Source organism: Equus caballus, chromosome 1 (assembly GCF_041296265.1).
Source record: "Equus caballus isolate H_3958 breed thoroughbred chromosome 1, TB-T2T, whole genome shotgun sequence".
Lineage (NCBI taxonomy): Eukaryota > Metazoa > Chordata > Mammalia > Perissodactyla > Equidae > Equus > Equus caballus.
This window is the reverse complement of record NC_091684.1, coordinates 64,678,372-64,698,977: the sequence shown is the minus strand read 5'-3', so window position 1 is coordinate 64,698,977 and position 20,606 is coordinate 64,678,372. Positions and strand designations below refer to the sequence as shown.

The 20,606-nt window shown below is 41.6% G+C and overlaps 1 protein-coding gene and 1 long non-coding RNA gene across 13 annotated transcripts in view; one reads left to right on the top strand and one right to left on the bottom strand.

Annotated features, from left to right (window-relative positions):
* Nucleotides 1-20,606, bottom strand: part of LRMDA (leucine rich melanocyte differentiation associated) — a 1,071,617-nt gene that overhangs the window by 149,935 nt on the left and 901,076 nt on the right. For 3 of the 12 annotated variants that reach the window (XM_070227789.1, XM_070227785.1, XM_070227796.1), the window contains exon 7: nucleotides 15,418-15,538. The exons of the other annotated variants lie outside the window; for them this stretch is intronic. In XM_070227789.1, coding sequence (XP_070083890.1) covers nucleotides 15,418-15,538 — 121 coding nt within the window. The remainder of the gene's footprint in view (nucleotides 1-15,417; nucleotides 15,539-20,606) is intronic. 12 annotated transcript variants of the gene reach the window in all.
* Nucleotides 11,657-15,632, top strand: LOC111769829 (uncharacterized). Its single transcript, XR_002802654.2, has 4 exons — nucleotides 11,657-11,803; nucleotides 14,598-14,795; nucleotides 14,968-15,006; nucleotides 15,433-15,632. It is a non-coding gene; the product is annotated as an uncharacterized lncRNA (long non-coding RNA).

The window sequence follows — 20,606 nt, the reverse complement described above, 5'->3', positions numbered from 1 at the left end:
GAGCAGACAGAGGTATGAGAGGAGCTCAAGATAGAAGCATGAAAGCTAAGGGATGAGGGGGTTTAGGGTTATCATCAGGCTTCACCCACAAAGAGTCAACAAAGCAAAGACTGTGAAGAGGATATTGGATTGCCAACCAGAAGAGCAGTTGTAATTGAGAGATGAAGAAGGAAGTCAGGGTACAAGACGTGAAGAAGTGGGGGGAGGGGGAGTGAGAAAAAGCAACAGGGAGAGAAAAAGGGCTCTAGGTCCAAATTGCTCTTTTAATATTTGGCAGTAAAACAAAGGAGGTGGCATGAAAGAGAAAAGAGGAAGATTAGGGGAAAGATGTTTTCAGGCTGAGGAGGTGGGAGGATGTCTGTGGGCATAGGAGTACCACAGAAGAAGAAAAACCGCTTACTGAAGAATGCATAGATTCAGAGTTTTATTAGACTAAGGGTGCAGGATCATTCCTATTCAATCTCCCTCCACCTTTCCCCCAGAATAGCTAATCCACTGCTTTGAAACCTGGTTAGTATACTTGTCTATATTTATAGAGTCACAGACCATCTTCTCACCTAGAAAACGCAGAGTCCTTCAGGGAGGGACACGACTTCTGATTTTGTGTCCCTCCCTGCCCTAAATGTTGAGTATAAAGCTATGTTCAAACTAGATGTGTTCTAAAAATTCAAGCCATGCAGGCTGACTGGTTAATCCTATAACCGTGAACCAGAGAACAAAGAGGGTGTGAGCCTTCCTTCTTGAACCCTTACATCAAAAAAGACCACCATCCTGGGGCTGGCCCCGTGGCCGAGCGGTTAAGTTCGTGCCCTCCGCTGCAGGCGGCCCAGTGTTTCGTTGGTTCGAATCCTGGGCGCCGACGTGACACTGCTCGTCGAACCACGCTGAGGCAGCGTCCCACATGCCACAACTAGAAGGACCCACAACAAAGAATATACAGCTGTGTCCCGGGGGGCTTTGGGGAGAAAAAGGAAAAAATAAAATCTTTAAAAAAAAAAAAAAAAAAAAAAAGACCACCATCCTTCTGAAGTGCATTAAGAATGTAGAGCATGCCACCCACCCACCCCAGCCTCTTCCTGCCTAGAAGCAGGAGCAAAGATAAAATGACACCACAAGATTTGTGTCAGGCCAAGAATTACACAATCTGGGGAGCAAACCACAAGCTGGAGAGCCAAAAGCACCTTACTCAACCATTAGTCCAAAATAAAGCAAGGTTTCATTTATTTTTCTCATGCTCTAATGCTGGATTTTTAATTCCAGGCCCCCAGCTGGGAGTTAAACAAAATTGGGGAAATGTTCAAAATTTCAGGAGAAACTCAAGGGTAATTTGGTCTCATCAAAACCAAACTAAATCAATGGCAAACAGGCCAGCAACTTGTAACTGCACCAGGAGGAGTCCCAACAGTGCTCTAAGATTCTGCAAACATTGTCCATTCCCTCCATAGATTTATCACCAAGCAAAGGCCAGAGCCTCCATCTGCTTTCCATCCCTGTCCCCACAGGACTGTGGTGGAGCTCAGTCCTGATTACATTTGTAATGCCTCCGAAGTGGCCCGCCACAACAGAACACAGGGAGACGTGGGCAAAGCCCCCCAACCTGGTGCTGAGTTCCAGGGCCTATGCACCCTGCTAAGGGCATGACTCTTTTCCCTGTGTCGGACACCCTTGAATTTTACATCTTTCTGCCTCCACTCTCTGTTACTGAAAGATGAAGATCAGCAACATTATAACGAACACGCTTTGAGATCCCACCATGGTCTACACTATGCCGTATGTCCAGGAAAGTGAAATCTTGTAACCCAAAGCACTTTAAAAACAGCAATGGATTTATTTGAAGCAGAATAGGAATGCTACTTTAGAGAAATGATGTAGTTGACCTTAGGCAAACACTTTTAACCCAGTGAGTCCATGAAACATAGCTGTAATGTGGGTGTAATCATCCTAATTATGTTGGATTTCGTAAAAAATCACTTACACAGTCCTGGCACTGGGTTTAGTGTAGCAAGTGAGTTTCCAGCAAATGATGCAGCTTTGAGGCATGCATAAATCTGGTCTGAACCATGTAGACTATGGAGAACCATCCACAAGCAAGTACCTTTCACCTTCTCCACCACTTGCAAGTGAAATGACTTGGCAAGTGGGCATGAGAACAAACTCAGCATTCAAGGGGTCCTAACATGTTATAATACTAAGATCAGTTAGTATTTTCCTTTCAATCTTTTCTAGTGATATAACACCAAGTACAGCAAGATAGCCATGCATGAAAATTTCATCTCAGGGTTATTACAATTGTGAAAAAGGGAAAACTAGGTAAATGACCAACACCTCTTGCCTGAATTACTTGCTCCAACACCAAAATGGTCTCCCTGCCTCTTCCTGTGGGCTGGGGCCAGAATCCTCTTTCCAATAAGCCAATCTGGTCTTTTAGCCCCTCAGCTTAAAACCTTCAGTGATTTTTCCAAGCCTTTATGACAGAGTCCCCACTCCTTAAGTTAGCATACAAAGTTCGTGGTCTTGCCGCTACTCACCTCTGCTATCAGCTCCCTCACCAACTTCCTTGTTCTCCTCTCTCTCCCTTTCTCCTCCCCTACAACATTCTCTGTACAAAGTCAAGTTTGATTTCTCCAACAGACCATGCCTTTGTTGTTGAGCCATCATACATGCTGCTGCCTCTAACTTGAATACTCTTCCCACTTTTCTCCCTGGTTAACTGTGATACATTTGTCAGGTCTCAGCTTCAAGGTCATCTCTTCCAGGAAACCCTCCCTGATCCTGGCCTAAAACTGGATTCCTTGTTCCTTCAAATGCTCTCATAAGTCTGTATGTCCACCATAAAACTCTTACATATTGAGTTGTAACTGCAAATCTTTTCTGTAGACTTTACCCTGTATAATGACAGAAGTCAAGTTCACTTGCTTACCACTTTATTCTTAGCAGGATGCCCAGCACATAGCAAGCACTTAATAAAAGTTCATTTTAGTGTTGCTGTTACACATTTAGAAATGCTAAAGTTACTTAGTATTTAGTATTTATAAAGTCACTTAGCAATTAGTATTAATATTCAAATATCTGGACTAGTACACAGTCAGTAAAGGTAAAATTCATAGAGATTATATAACATAAAAACACTTGTTTTAATGTTTATTGAAAAAGCAAAATAAAAATGTACATTTGCAGCATGATCATAGCTATGTACCAAAATGCATGCACTGAAACAAAAAAGACTAGAAGTAAATAAAGTTAACATGTTAACAGTAGGGTGTTTTAGGGTGTTAGGAGTAGGGGTTATTTTTTCCCCAAATATTACTAATTTTCTAAATTTTCTAAAATAAACATTTTTAGACTAGAAAGTGTAATTTAAAAGTAGAATGCTAATAATTCATAACTATAAAATCAAATATTCTCATTGGAGAAAAATGTAAATCCACCAAAAATTTCAAAGGAAAAGAATATGAAAATCACCTATAGTTTCACCACTACTGAGATGGTGGCAAATGTTTATCCTTGTGTGTGTGTCTGTGAATGTTTACCTAAAAATCCCCTGGACAACTGACACAAAGTGGAAACTGAATGAAACTAGACTATGAACTATGGGATCTCCTTGGAGTCTATAGACATCAGTAACCAGAAGTAAATATTCTTTCTTTTTGCTTGCTTCCAATATTCACTTGTTCATTTATTCATTCCTAATATATTCCTTGAATTCCTACTAGATGCTAAATGCTGAGCACCAGAAGAGGGAAAAATAAACCCAGGGTTCTGGAGCCATCTGTCCATGTCTACATCAAGACTGCTATGCTAGGGAGAATGTAAATCTCCAGAGGATCAGGGTGGAGAGGGGAATGATTTAAAGGGAGTGAGGAAGGAAGGAAATGCCCCGCACCGGAGACAGTGAGTAGAGCTAAACAATGTAGCAGGAATCCTGGGGATTTGGAGGAGGAAGAAGAGCCCACCAGAAAAAGAATAGGGAAAACAAGGCAGCCAAACTTCAGAGGCAGTTTCAAAGAGCCAGCAAGAAATTGGCCAGACTGGTTCTTAAACATTCCAACTCTTATTTAGTCAAAATTACATAACTATGAATGGGCAGTCTCTGCCCTGTTGTCTGAAGGACCAAGTTTGTCTTTTGGGTAAATATTGACAGGAATAATTTATATTTCTAGTACCACACCCATAGAACATTTCCCTGCAGACATCTGGAACACAATCAGTGAGAATTCTGCTTTTAAATAAACTCTACAGTGGTTAGAATTATGACTAGAAAGCAGGACTGGCCAAAGGCAGTATTTTCAATAGTTAAGCCACCATTCAATAGTTATTTTCAATAGTTAGGCTACCATTCAAAGGCCCTTTCCTAGTTGTCAAAAGTCTCCACCAAATGCAGCTAGCATCCAGTTGTGTCACAGTGTGTCTCTGCTGAGCAGCATCACACTGGTTCTGCACTGGCATTCTTATCCCAACACTCAAATGACCATAGAATGAGAAATTTCATTCTAGGCTCCAAACCCTCCTCAAGCTCAGACTGTCATCAAATCCAGTTGCTTTGTATCTTGCTCTCTTGGGATTATGATCTTTACAGGTGCTGAGTAAAATAAAAAAGCAATGGGGAGTTTCTAATCAATAGGCATAAAGTTTCAGTCAAGCAAGATGAATACATTCTAGAGATCTGCTGTACAACGCTGTACCGTGCACTTAAAAACTTGTTAAGCAGTTAGATCTCATGTTCAGAGTTCTTAGCATACACACACACAAAATGTAGCAACGTGTTGAGATAACACAGGTATAAGTAGAGAAATATACTTGTGCTCTTGCTACGACTTTGAAACTGCTGTTGTTCACCTTAACATGGCAGAGGGTGACTGAACTAGTTAAATCTAGAGTCCAGCTGTGATTGTCTAAAATTCTATATTTAACATACTGCCCTTTTTAATAGGGATATCCTAAAAACCATATTTTAATCCAAAACAAATAAATGTTTCCTTGCAGGCCATTATGTGAGTGTGGCTAAATAGAGGTATTGCCTTGCCAGTTATGAAGGCATTTATTATTGAGTGTAGCTATCTATAACCGAGGCAGAGTGATGCAATAGAAACGACCTAGGATTTAAAGGCAGACTACTTTGGCTCTCATTTGGTCACCTTCTTGCTGTGGGATCCTGCACATATATCTTAACCTCTCTTGTATCTCTTTTTACTTATCTACAAAAGTGAGAATGATAATAACACTTATTTTACAGGGTTGTTTTGAGTTGAATAACAGAATCAGATAAAGGTTAGTTTCTCTAATTAATCAAATATCAAGATTAAGAAGGACTTAGGAGTTATTCTTGCATTAGAGGAAACCTGGACCCAATAACTTCTAGCACATTCATTATTCTGCCAAGTTCCCCTGTAAGCAGAGAGTGTGTGTCCAACTCATTTGGGCATCCATAGCTCTGAAATGTTGACTGACTGAATGAATGAATGGAGAAACAGTGATTCCAAGTTTGTTATGTTATTTAAAAGCAAATAAAACTAGGATACGACTGAGTCTTCCCACAATTTGAGTACCCACCAAATAACTATTCTTCCCTAGGATACACCAGCCACTCCAAGGATCTTTTCCTGTCCTCTTCCACTCTCCCTGATGGAGCCCAGGCCAAGTTGCACACTCCCTCTCCCATGCACCCTCCGCCTGCCACATCTCTACAGTAGCAGCTGGTCTACAGCCCTGCATTTCTGTTCTTCAATTAGCATGTGAGCTTTTGGAGGCATAGACTGACTCCTATTTATAGGCCTTCAATACCTATTTAGACATGGATGGAAAGATCAAAGAGCAGATGAATGGGTAGATGGTAAACAGGGGAAGATGACCGAGTGAACTGTAGTTCAACTGTACTAAGATCTTGAAAAGTTCTTCTTTCTGAGTTTTTTAAACTCTAAAGATTTTGTACCTTCAAAGTAGGTAAAATCAAAGAGTCATCAAGGACTCTTGAGTAGGTTCTATGGACTCAATAATAATGGTCTCACATTTGCTTCACAAATCTGCTCCAGGGAAGCCCCCTCTTGAACCAAGTATATCTCTCTTTTAGAAGGGACACATCCAGGGACATGATGAATGATAAAGGCACTGACAATCCAACTTGGGTCAACCTCAAGGATCTCCAGATGTCATAGCTCATTCTACTCTATGACAACCACAAAGGCGTTGAAGGTGAGAAGAACCACTGGGACTGTACTTTAACCTCTCAAGGGAAAAAAAAAAATTATGTAACCAAAAGACCATAACAGGCTGGAGCATCCTTCTTTAGAACATAAGATGCTCAACAAATATCTCTAACTGGCTATATGTCTCATTCCTAATTTTTAACTAAAAACCAAATGAGTCCCCATGCCAACACGTCTGTGCTAGGTACTTAGAATACAAGAAAATAGAAAAGTTAATCAAAAACCTTTTTACAACATTAACACCTCTCTCCCTACAGGCTTTAATATGTTAATGGTTTGAGGATCATGGTGGGATCTAATGAAGATGCCACTTAAACCTTTACCCCCTTCCTGTCACAGAACATGTAGAAAAAGATGGCGTTGTGATGAAAACACCAATATGTTCCCTTCTGCCTGTCAAGTTAATACTGCAGGATGTGCATAGCATCCTTTCCAGAATGGCATTCGTATTTCCCAAACCCATCCACTCAACACTTTTCCAGTTTTAAAATAAATAACATATGCCAATGCAAATGAGCCCTAGCAGTTATTCCTGTTATTTCTCTTGTTTGGTAATTCGTAGGCTTTCCTTGCTGGTCAGTTAAGTAAAATGACACTTGGTAGGAAGAATACTTTTGGATTTTCTGATCGCCTGATTAAACTGTCATCATATAGCTGGAAAGTTTCAAGTGCTAAGGTTGTCCTCACAAATACAGGCCATTTCAGGAGGTTGAAAGTATGATAAAGAGGGAAAGATAAAGCTAAAGACATAAACGAAGAGAAAGGAAGCAGGCACAGGGGTGGGGGAAACTACATGAAAAAAAAATATTTAAAAAAAATGTTTAATCCCCTCAAATTAAAATCTGGCCAACTCCTTGAATGACTGAATAGGAACAGGTCACAGTGTAACTTTCCCCACTGCTCTTCCTGTCCTGTTTGGATCCAGTTCTTACCAGGTACAATGACAAACCCTTCCCAACAGCTGTGAGCTCTGACTTCTGAAGCTCCCTCTTCCAAATGACCATAAAAAGACATTGCTTTCAAAACCCACCAGCCAATCACATCCTTAAACTGAAGAAAAGCTATCGACTTGGCTTAAAATGATGACAAGTCCAGGCTACTTAAATGGATGTAGTAGCAGCATCCCACTGTTCCAGGCAGGGGTAACTTTGCTTCTCACCATCTCCCTTGCCCTCATCTGAACTATCTGGAAATATACCTGGGCACCACACCTCTCTGAAATACACAATGCAGATTTTATTTTACTAAGTGACAAAAGCTGGCCTCAGGTACCAAAAGAGACTAGAATGCTTGTACGACAAGGTACCTCTGTCTTTGAGCTATGAAAAAGCCCTGAAGAAAATAGAAGCTTTGTAGATCTCACGAAGCAACGAGCATCAAAGATGGTCATTGTCTGAGGTCTTGTGGGTGTAGGCCCTGTTTCCTACTGCTGCTGTAGCAAATAACCACAAACTCAGTAGCTTAAAACAACACAGATTTATTACCCTCAATTCTGAAGGTCAAAAGTTTGAAATAGGTCTCACTAGGCTGAAGTCAAGATGCCAGCAAGGCTGGTTCCTTCTGGAGGCCCGAAGGAAGAATTGTTTCCTTGCCTTTTCCACTTTGTAGAAGCTGCCTGCATTTCTTGGCTTGTAGCCCCTTCTTCCGCCTTCAAAGCACATCATTGAACCTCTATTTCTTATTGTCACATCTCTTTTATCTGTTTGTGATCCTGCTTCCTCCCTCTTATAAAGGCCCTCATGCTTACGTTGGGCCCACCTGGATAATCCAGGATAATCTCCTCATCTCAAAACCCTTAAGTCAATCATTCCTGCAAAGTCCCTTTTACCATGTCCAAAGTAGGAAGCTGTAGTTTTATATGGCATGGTAAGGGAAAGCCTCTGTGACAAGGACACATAGGAGGAAACACCTGAGGGAAGAGAGGGAATGAGTCACTCAGATATCTGGGGAAGAGACGTAGGCAAGGAATCCAGCATGGGCATGGGCTAAGTGGGGAGCATGTTTCCCAGGGTGCTCAGGAAGAGTAAGGAGGGGAGCGTGGCTTCAGCTGTGTAAGCAACGGGAGAAACGGGGCAGATGAGGTGGGGGAGGTCTCAGCAGACTACAAATACCATTGTAAGAACTTAGCTTTTATTGTAAGTAAAAGCCAGCAATCAAATAAGCACATTTGGGATTGGAGATTTTTTAGGGATCTTTTTTTATTTTCTTTTTAGCTTGCTCACATACAGACATTTAAAAATAGCTGCTAAATACTTCTTTCGGGGAATGTGAGGCACTCATAATAATAATAAAAAAGTGCCTTGGGCTTTCTTACAACTGGATACATCAAAGGGTTTTCACTAGTAATTTGTGGAGCGTCCGCCTCTGGGTGCCACTGCTGTGATTTCAAAATAGAATTATCTTGTGCTATGTGATTTCTTGAATCATTAGTTTTCCATTTTCTCTTTCTCTTTTCTTCTTGTTCGATTTTTTCAGTCCAACATCAGTTTATACAAGAAGGTTTTAAAAAACGGGCAATTGGGTGACGGGGGCAGTTGCAGAAGAGGGAAAGGAGTGGAGCCTCTTCCCTGGGCACAGAGTGACCCAGACCCCCTGGATCAATTCAATCAATGGAGAGCGGGGTCTGGTCAGGGTGTCCAGATTTTCCAAAACAATGGGAGTATGGTAAGGAAAAGACTGAAGGCCAGGGGGAAAATTAGGAAAAGAGAACTCTTCACAAGCCAGTGGACTACTTTACTTGATTTAATTAACCATTTCACTGCAGCAGGGGCCTAGAACGAAGGTATTTTTACCACACAGAGAAGAGTTCTTACCAGAAGCACAACCATCATAAACAAAATAGAATCCCGGTCCCACCCCTTTAATTACTTGGCTGACAGAAAGCTCAAACTCTTCAAAATTAAAATTATCAACAATTCTAACTTATTATGCACTAAAGAGTACTTATCTTTGAAGATTAATAATTTCAGCATAATCAAGGAAAAATAACAAAATTACTTAATTTCCTTCTCAGTCAAAGCCCCAAATCTTAAAAGGAAGAGCCTTCAGGCAGGGAGCAAGTGACTACCGGCAGCCCTAAGGAGCCTCCTGGATTATCATGTATGTAGGGCCTACACAATGGGACAGCAGACAGCTGCACCCAGGGGCACAGGAATAGGACTCTTGGCCCTCTTGCCTTTCTTTCCCCACCTCTGACTTCCAAGATCAGTAAAGAGAAGAGGCTGGCAAAGAGGATGAGGAGAAACTATTACAGGGGCTCTGATTCTTGTGGGTATTTGACTGCATGATCCAGCTACATGCCAACATTCCTAGGTCTGCAATATATTATGGAGTATTATTTTTAAATGAGAAACAATTAAAAAGATGGGTCCAGGTATGCATGGAAGAGGAGCAAGCAGGAGCCAACAGGAGAAATGAGGAAAGAGCTCTCTGGGGGCTACAGAGCCCTTGGAGGGACACTCCTGTTTGGTTAAGGGCAACATGCAGAGCAAATAAAACACTTCTGGGTCCCAGACTTGGGCCTTGAGGTGCCAATTTGTGCCCTTTGGAACAAATCCGACAGTTCTTGAGTTTCTGTGGGGAAGGAAAATAAAGAGTCCCATTTGCAAAACTTTCTCCAGGAACTCCAAATTCCCTGACCCACAGATGATTATATTCTTTCTAAGTTACATATCTTCGCGCAAAATATCTCCATTTTAAAGAATCTAAAATAGCTATGTTGATACAGAAGAAGGAATTGAATTAAGGTAAAAACCACAGGAAAAGCCCACTGCAGTAAAACTCCTCCTTAGTGATTCTTAGCTGAGAAAATACAGGCCCACAGACCTGGGCAGGATCAGAAGTAACCTGTGTCCTCACCATGGCCAGCAAGGCATTCAAGGACTAGGCTGCATCCTACCTTTGTAAACAACCCCATTCTCCCTCCACTCCTCCATTAGGTCATGAGGCTCCTCTCGCACTGGCTTTTGTGTCTGTCCCTTGATCATTCTAAACTTGTTCCAGTCCCATGGATTTTGACCTAGCACTTTCCTGGACACTGTCCCATGTTCCTTGCGTGGCCTAGCCTTTTTCCTCCTTCAGATGTCAGCTCAATTGTCACTTTCTCAGAGAAGTTTCCCTAATCATCTTTTTTAAGGTAATGTATTCCCCAGGCCACACTCAGGTACTCGTCAGCACATCATTTCATTTTATTCTCTTCATAGCATGACTCTCTGAAGTTATCTTGCTTATTGCCCATTGCTTATTGTCTTCCCCTGTTAGAGCTGGACTGTTGCCTGTCTGGTGTTCCAGTATGTCCCAAGTCAGGAGCACTGTTACGTCATTCACAGGGTCCAGTACAAATAAAAATGTGAGCCCCTTGTTCAAAAAGCAAGAGAAAAGCTTTTTCTTTTCCTATATGGTCTCTCTCTCTCAATATGTCACAGTATTTTTTATTTGCTATTTAATATTGTGTTCCAATTATGGGGCAAGTACAAACCCTCACAGATGCCAAGGGCCCCTACTCTGTGACTTGGCGCACAGAGCATGTGCACCCAACCCTGACTCTCCTCATGTCTATGCTCAGTCCCCACCAGTGTTAGAGACCAAAAGGAATGAACGGTTGAGAACCCAGTCCAGGGAGGAAGGGAGGCTTGGAAGGATTCTCTGAGCCTCCAGCACATACCCCACTGTCCTATTGGACTTCACTTACAAATTACAGATCCTAAGACAAAATTATCAAGAATTTCAGGGGCCAGCCTGGTGGCGCAGCAGTTAAGTTCGCACGTTCAGCTTCTCGGTGGCCTGAGGTTCGCCAGTTTGGATCCCGGGTGCGGACATGGCACCACTTGGCAAAAGCCATGCTGTGGTAGGCGTCCTGTGGATAAAGTAGAGGAAGATGGGCACGGATCTTAGCTCAGGGCCAGTCTTCCTCAGCAAAAAGAGGAGGATTGGCAGTAGTTAGCTCAGGGCTAATCTTCCTCAAAGAAAAAAAAGAATTTCAAAATGGTGACCACAGAACATTAAACCCCAAGCACAGAGCCCCCATCTAAGCACAGTGCTCATGAGTCCAGTCTTATCTCCAATCTCTAGGACAACGCCTAGTATGTGGTAGGGAGTGAAAGAATGAATGAAAGAACAGCAAGTAAATAAACCATAATTCCACAAACCACTTCCATTTTGCCTATCTTGTGGGCAAGCTGGCTTGCTTTTCATTAATGAATAACTCTTCCTTGAGAGCATACCATCCACAAGTCATTACACTGGGAGTTCTGAGGGCACACAGAGATGAATCAGGAGCAGCCTCCTTCTTCATAAAATCTGCAGTCCAGTAGTAGAACTAAGACAATGCCCTCAAACAACTCCTCTGTGAGGCAAACAATGAAAAGTGACCTAAGGTACAGAACAATGGCAGCTCAGAGATCTATATCACTACGGGGATCACAAAAGTTTTATGAAAGAGGTGGCATTTAAGTGGGCCTCTAAAAAAGATATGGGGTTTAGTCATAAAGAGAACCCAGGAAATGGTGACAATGTCAACAGAAGGTAAAAGGAGGAAAGCCAGAATTACATACAGTAAAGAGGTAACGGTGCTCAGGAAAGAGAACTGGAAAGCAGCTTGGGTAGGTAGTTCAAGATGAATACAGAGAATCTTGAAGCCACTTTTTTAAGAATTGACATTGTCAGGTGGTAATCTGGCTGCCTTGCTACATTCATTATGAGTAACTGTAACAAATTACCACAAACTTGACAGATTTTCAAACAACACATATTTATTGCCTCAGAGTTTCTGTGGGTCAGGAATCTAGGTGCAGCTTAACTGGTTCCTCCTCTCTGCTTCAAGTATCTCACAAGGCTGCTATCAAGTTATCAGCCAAGGCTCATGTGAGGTTCAACTGGGGAAGCTTTCAAGCTCATATGGTTGTTAGCAGCAGTCAGTTCCCTGTGTGGAGGGCCACAGTCCCTCACTGTCAGCCAGAGACTACCCTTAGTTGCTTGATGGGCCTCCCTAACATGGTATCTTGCTTCATCAAGGCAGGAAGAGAGAGAGAGAGAGTTTTCTAGGAAGGTAGAAGTCACAGTCTCATGCAGCGTAGTCATGGAAGTGACATCCCATCAACTTTTCCATAATCCGTGGTTACAAGCAAGTCACAAGCCCTGGCCAAACACAAGGGGTGGGGATTTCACATGGGTGTGAGTACTAGGAAAAAGGTATCATGAGGGTCATCTTAGAAGTTGCCTACCATACTGCGGTAAGAGGGAATAGATTGGTGTAGAGACCAAAGGTGAGAAACCATCAAAGATGCTGCTACGTAGGCTAGGAGGGAAATAATTAGGCCCAAAGTGAAAGGAATAAGTACAGGGAGAATGGATATTTACAAGCTCATTCTCAGTGGTAGAATTGATAGTACATAGGCCTTGTCAATGAGTTCTAGGTGGGTGGTAAGGGCAAGGGAGAAAGTAAAAGAAGATCACAAGATTTGAACTCAAGTGACTGGAATTAGAAGAGTAATTAAGAGAAAGAGAGAACAGAGGAGGAGAGGCCAGTTGCAATTTTCTTGGTGGGAAGAAGAGAACACATTGAATTTCAGATTCTAGAATACCATGCAAGGCGACGATATACTTGGAAATGTTGAATTCCAGGAAAGCTATTGAAGCTAGACATCTATATTTGAGAGTCACCTGCACACAGGTGACAGCTGATGGCACGTGATTGGGGATAAAGAAGATGCAGCTATCTCGAGCTATGATGAAACAGCTAACGAAAGCTTAGAATGAGGAAGCCCTTGCAAGCCACCTCCTCTTGTGTGAATTCCAGCCTCACTTCCAGGCTGGAATCTGGAAGGGTGAGAAGAGAAATTTCAAGTCAAAACAAAAACTTGAGGATGTCTGTAAGATCTGCCAAGAGTCAAATAGTTGGAATACTGGGCTTGACAGGATTTTTCTAGAGACAGAGGTCTAGCTACAGGCAAAGGCTCCCAACAAATACACATAATACACTGACTTTTAAACAATAAGAGGACTTTAAGTTTAGATTGCTTCTTAATATTTCCAAATCACCTACATTAAGAATTAAACCTAAGACCATCTATTATTATTATTTCATTCTGCAGATCAGAAAAGTGGGGCTTGCCCTATGTCACACATATGGCAGTTCTAACTAGAATCTTTGCTTATCAAATCCTCACCCAGTGCTCAAGTCCCTTCCAGGGTACCAAATTCCTGGCCTAAAATCTGAGTCTAAATGCATTCTCCTAGCTATTCATGTACAAAATCAAAGACCCACTGTATCTAACACACACACAAATATGCACACATACTTCATAGCTCTCAGACATTAATTAAATTTGGAAGCCCTAAAGCCCCCAAATCTCCAAATAAAGAAATGATCTTGGGATACTGAAGCAGATGGGAATAAGAAAACCCTGGCCTCCCCACAGAAACCTTCCTCTTGTGGAAAACTCAAGTTTAAGGATAAGGAAACTCAGCTGCCTTCACAGTGCAGAACTGAGCAAACTTTTAAGCCAGACCAAAAACCCAAGGCATTCCCCATTGCCAATCCATATCATAATCAATGTTGATTGAATGTTTGAATGTAATTCGAATGAAAAGCATTTCAAAGCACAAAAGTTCTGTTGCCAATAAGTTTAGTCTATATAATCAAATGCATTCTTTCTGGCCCAATCAGCCGAGGCTTGGCAGAATAAAGGTCTTTGGTATGAGCAAAAAAATCCAAGCTTAAATCTTACAATTGCTCCTTTGAGGGTCGTTGACTCGGCAAGTTTTACAGTGGTGTACTGAAATGAATACTGCCTCTATGCAAAGCAACAGGAGGTCACATTATAATTAGAATGCAATCAGTGGAATTGGTTATGGCTTGGTTTTCTTTCTGAAATGACAATCTACGCCACATCTGCCATTACATTAATATTTTCGGCATTACTAGAAGAACAGAGGGAGGGGGCTGGGTAAAGGGAAGCCAGTGTCTTTCCATGGAGCAGCTGATAGAGTTGTCTTTAGCTAGAAGTCCGCATGAGCTAATCAAGACCCAAACAGTTCACCTTTAAAATACCGAAACCATCTGGCAGGCTGTCCCATGATAAATCTCAATGATAAATGTCTCCGTTTTGATGTTACAAAGGAACCGCAGACCTGCTCAGTTTTGGCACAGCTGAAAACATACTGGCAGCAGTAGAATAGAACTCAGATGTCTCAAAATAGAGAAGTAAATCATTTTGACCTGCGGGGCATAATATATTTAGAGAAAACCTGATTGTAATAAAAAGGTTGGACTCATCACAGTTTCTACTATAGGAGCGGCAATATATTTTTCTGTAATACTTTTCGGTTTAGTGAAAACTCCAGCATACACAATTTAAAAGCCTCATTCTTTTTTTTCCCCCTTCTTTTTGTGAGTCTTCAAACAACTCTCTCTGCTGCTTGTGAACTACAAGAGTTTTCTCTCCCCGGTTCTCAGACTTCTTGCAGGGGAACTGTGGAGGCAAGCATGCCTTCAGAATGATTAATCCACTTGCCTTCAGAGGTCTGTTTTGCTGGGCCCACAGCCACTGCCAAGAAAGGACACACTGTGACCACCAGCGCCAGGAACTGAAGGTATAGCCTCTAAACTCAAGGTTAGCCCAGACCTGATGCCGAGAGGGAATTGTAAAATAAATTATGTTGTGGGGTTGGGAAGGTGGACCTTTATGTCCAGCCAAACTTCAGAAACAAATTATAGAGTGGTCAGTTGACCTTATTTATTTCATCTTTTTTCCCACAAATTTAGGAAATTAATTAAACATGGACATGGAGTGTCAAGGGCAAGGTACGAAAAGCCTCCCAATGCTCGTGGCCCCTGCTCCCCTTCCCTGGCCGAACACACAGCTCCACAGCCCTCACTGGCTCTGAAGCTCAGATGAAGGATCTCAACCTAACGGTGGCCAATAAAAACAGGGCCTCATCAGTTCAAGGTCTCCAGGGGAGCTGCCTGGGACCTTGTGATGACTGAGCAAAGCACTGTCTCTTTCCCTACTCTGATCTGGTTGGTTGCAATAGCTTGACCAACTCCCTGCACTGCTGATGGGATCACTGTCTGGTGACTAATGGGAAAGACAGGTTTCCCATCTGCCCCCTGACAAATGGTTTAATAAAATGATTTTGCTCACACATCCAAAAGGGGAGGCAGAAATAAGCATGGGAGGTAATATGTCTCCAATGAAAGAGGTTTCAATCTCACCTTCTTGATCTCCAGACAAGTTGGGGAAAAAGAGGAGGCCCATCTCTGTCTCCAGAAGCAATTTTTCTGCGTAAAGTGGAGTCATGTGGAGCAGTGGAGGCTGCTTTAAAACTCATGGGGCCTGCAGCAATGAGAGTCTGTGATTACTCAGGCACTCTGGGAAATGAGTGCAAATAAATTTGAGGTAACTATTTTCAATAAAACTTTTAAAAATATATACTGACAGTCCATTTGGAGGGGAAAAGACATAATAATTTATTGGCTGTTGGCAACTTAATTGGAGACAAGTTAGCCCATACCTTCTTGTCTGTCCTGGGCCAAACAACACATATCCAGTTATTTGACCGTCTTCTCATAAGTGAGTTCCAGAGGTGCAGAGAGGAAACACCCACTGGCTCATCAGCGTCCCCAGCTCTTTAATCATTTCTCTGGCTCTCACTCCAATTCCCTCCAGGTCACTGACATCTTGCTGGTTCAGAAGTGTTTAGAAAAGAGCAAGGTATTTCATCTGACATTCTCAAAGGTTCTATAGGGGATAGAAAGGGTGGGATGGGGCTCCTTACTCTCCTGGGTAAGACAGCACATTTGAACAGGTACAGATGAAAGAACTGCATTGTCACTTTCTCCCCCCACCATATGGTCTCTTCCTCTCATATCTGATTTATGACTCCTGATTACCACAGATCCTTTGGCTAGGCCACTTTCCAAATGTCTTCCTACTGTTGAATATTTGGGTGCCAATACTTCCCCCAGGGAAAAGAAGAGACAAAGAATAATGGTGCCCTTATTTCTGTCCACTCCCCCTTCTCCCCTGACCACTCCACACCATGCAGTGTTTCTGGTTTTATTTTAATCATCTGGGACAGGAAACCGAGGCTATTTCTTTTTCCTTGTCTGATCTTTAAAGCAACATGAGTCGGGATTACATTTTCCAGAAAAGCAGGTAGACTGAGTAAAAAATACTCAAAAACCATGTATCTGGTGATGCTATTGTGTTGTATATTGACAGCCATATTATTCTCCAGTGGTTCCTCAATGACAATAATCAACAAGGAAGGTGGATACCAATAGGAGCGTGTGTTAATCAAGTCACAAGGAGTATAGAATTCTCTCTTTTTCTAGCCCTTCAAACATGACAGCTTCTAGCCATCATCTTCAATCAGAAATGCCCATGACTTCCAGGGGAAAAAACACAGGCCATGGTAGGATGCTAAGGTTCTCAACTGACTCATCAACCCCAATCTACAAATTGGGTTCCATTCTTCTCGTCTCACAGGGAACTTTTTGTATCAGGCAGCACAAAAAACATAAAGTTAAATAATAAAATGCTGTTAGTGCTACTATTGTATGATGCTCTTACAGTTACATGGTTTATATTTTATTTGTACTAAGTCAATTGAACATCATGTTTTCACACTATTTTAGGAAAATAATTATTTCTTGATTGCCTGTAAGTGTTAGAAAATACTCATCTATTCATGCGACAAATAATTATTGACTGCCAGGCACCATAGGAGATTTAGAGCTACAAAGAGAGTTTTCAAAGAATTTGACAATCTGTCTTGAATAATCTTATGTAAGTCTTAGATTCAGGGAAAATAACATGGGAATCTGACCTGAACACCCAAGAGAAAAGAAAAGAAAAAGAACACACAAGCAAAAGAACACGCATGGCTCTAATTCATGTGGTAGGGAGACAGTATGCCTTTGGGAATGAATTCAAATGTACTCATCGGTGACTACAGTCATCATTATGGGGTGACAATGTTTGTGGCATAGAAGTGACTCCAAAGCTGCCCTTTGATGAGCCAAGTCTGTATTTCATTCCCATCCTGATCACCCATGTTGACTGGGCAGGGGGTCAATGACTACACTTGTCTGCTAAAAAAACGACAGGAGGAGTTCCAGCTGAGATACTTGGGCTGTGATTCCAAAGATGCATATTATATTAAAAAGCAGCAATAATATGGTAATTATGAGAGCCAGCCAAGGATACAGTGGGGTGGCATAATCGAGCAGGAGCTCTGAAAGTTTGCAGCTGATTATGGACTAGAAATACAGTTTGATTCATTCAGGTTGGTTGCACTTCACCCCAGAAGAGATTGCACTTGCTTGCTCCTCCTGCAGTTGTTCTTCTATGGTCCCTTATTTAATCTCAGTGATGTGGACCTATTCATCTTTTCAAGGTCAGAGGGCTATGCTAGCTCTAAGTGGAGAGTTTAGAAGAAGCATGTCGGAACTCAAAAACCCACTTCTCTTCTTAGATTTGCTCTAGTTCTGGGAATTAAGCCCAAAAGAAGGCATAAAAGAGATGAATCACATCTCTCTCATTGTTTGATTTGAATTTCATTTTGTATGCCATGTGGGTAATGCCTAACATGGCTCAGAAATGACAATGGGAGAAACCCCTTGGGGAGATTAGGCCTTTATGCCCTTCCAGTGATTAATGCATGCCTGGGCACACTCTCACTCAACCAACTACTAACATACAAAAAGAGAGCAGATTAAGGTTTATAATGAGACCCTCCCTTCCTAAAATTAATAAGAATATTAACAGTAGTTGAGCAGAAGCGGTGGTGGTGGTGGTGGTGGTAGTGGTAGTGATCTTCCTTTTAGTTTGTTGTGAAGAGTTACACATCTGTCCACCATGAAGCTAGGTGAGCTAACTCTGAGAAATAACACAGGGTCTTCATCCAAGGAGCCATAACTGGCTATAATCTAACCCCAGAGTGAACAAACCAAAGCAAGATTCTTAAACCTCAGGTCGGAACACATTCTTCTTCAACCTGATATCTATGAGGAATCTTTATGAGGGCAATTTTCATATTTATGGAATATCTTTTTACTAGTTGACAAAATATGATTGCCAATGAAAAACTGAAGAATCTTGTCTGCAAAAAGATGAGTGATTTAAGACATTTCAATTTTTATGTTCTACTTTTTTCCCTCCAAAGGTAAAGGTTCTCAGAGAATGGATTGGAATCTCCCAATGGCCTATAACTTTATATCTTCAAGTGGCTACATCTATAAATGCCAGTTTTTAAACTTCGGTTTCTGAGAATGCCCTTTTAAATTAAAATTATCACTTCCCTGCTATCGCATCACATTTAGTAATATCCTATTAATTCTGACTGTGTTAGTTTATAAATGGCAAGTCTGAGGAGGGTATGGCCAGTGTGATCTTCTGTCTCACAAAATTTGAGAGCCATCCTCTAGCCATCCTCTTGACCTAATAAGCCTTCCAATTCTCAACCATAAAATGGGGTAGCTAGTGCTACCTTTTCTCTTACATTGTGAATGAAGATGGGATTATCAAGATAATATGGTGAACAAGCTATATAAACTAAATATATTAATACAAACCGTCACCAAAAAGGACAGTTAAACGTACTAAGCAATTGAGATGGTTCCTACCTTACTGTCAGTATTACCAGAGTTTGGCTTTTCTCCTTTTTTTAGTTCTGTCGATACTACTTCAACATTGAGACACCAACCTGAGCTAAAACTAAACTTTAATAACCCAGACAATGGGGAAAGATTTTTAAAATATCATTTATGCCAAAGTACCGAGACTTTGTGATGGTACAGTCTGTATAAATCCACAGAGATAAGATTTGCATAGATCTAAAAGTGGACCAGAACACTTATCTTGAAGAAAGTGTTTTGTTACCTGACCTCCAATCTATTAACATGAAGAACTTTTTATGACCATAAAAGATTAGGTTCCACGAAAGACATGAGCGATGAGACTCAGGAGCTGAGCCAATCCAAAGGCTTTTATTATTTTGATTAAAGAAAGAAGACGGGACTGCATGAATAGCTTTCTGGTTGTTTTATTCCATGTGGAATAAGGTCACCAAGGGAGAATAATTTTCACTAACAAAAATTAACCTAAGCCTTAGTTTAATTTGTATGGCTTTCCACCCTAAGTGTGGATTCTGTCAAGCATAAACTATATTTACCAGACATAATGGATCTTGGCAGGTCAGAAAATTGCAGTTTGGTCTCTATTACACATAAACCACCAATGGAGGAAATGTTATCAGGATTGCCAATAAAATACATAGGATATCCTTACTTATCCTGCGGGCAGCAAGACTGACCCCTTCCGGTGTTCTGAAAAAAAAAAACCCAAAAGAACAAAAAAGTTAAGCCTCATCAACTTTTGGCAAAATTGTAGGCTGCTCATCATGGAGAGGGTGCCAAATGATCACAGTGAAGCCCAGTCTTGTCATTTGCAGCTAATGGCACCCCAGGAGTGTGAGTGAACAAACTGCTTTCTGTGGAATAAGCTTAAGTTGCTGTAGAAAAGAAGAATGCTCCTTCCCAGATCCCTGGATTTTTACAATTCTGGAAATGTTATGACATTCTGCCAATGTGTATCTCTAGCACAGATGACCCCTACAGAGTATTGGTTAGGAGTTCTATTCCTCTTCACAGCTGCCAAATTGTGGATAACTTAATCAAAGAGTGGAGTCACTGCAGAAAGAAGGTGTTTCCTTTGGAAGGTAACTTCTTGGATTCTATGACCATGATATGCTGAAAATTCCTAAGTCTCTCTCTCTAGAGCCAAGAAGACTAACTATCTCCCCTTGAATGTACAAACAAGCCCTAAAATGGAACTTATCACCTCTGGTGAACCCCTTCCATATCTCTTGAAAATCTTTTCCACATTGGTACACCTGCCAGTGAATGGTACTACCACCCTACCCAGGTATGCAAAAGACTTAACATCAGTGGAGAGGGGGCCTGACCAATGAGAATGGACACTGGCCACTGAGCTGGAGCAGGGTACTAGTACACCACCCCTCCACAACTATGCTCAGCATTAACTCAATTAGGGAATTTGGGGGCATATCGGAAGTTTGGAAGTTCCAGGGGAAAGGCCTGGGTAGGAAGAGGAATGAAAGGCCACTCAGGGGAGCTTTGGGGCAGCTTCCATGAATGTATTTCATTATTTTAACAACCAAGATGGCTATACTGGTGCATAGTGGCTGAATACCAGCCTTGGTGCCATCATTCATTCAGCCTGGAGTAGCCTCGTCTTTTTGTTCTATTTCAGCTGCAATACAGTCAGTCACTAAATCCTTTCAATTTTGCCTCCTGGTTCTCACCATCACCACTACCCTCATACCATTACATTGGTTACATTATTGAAGGCTTGTCATTTCTTGGTTGGATTTGTGCAA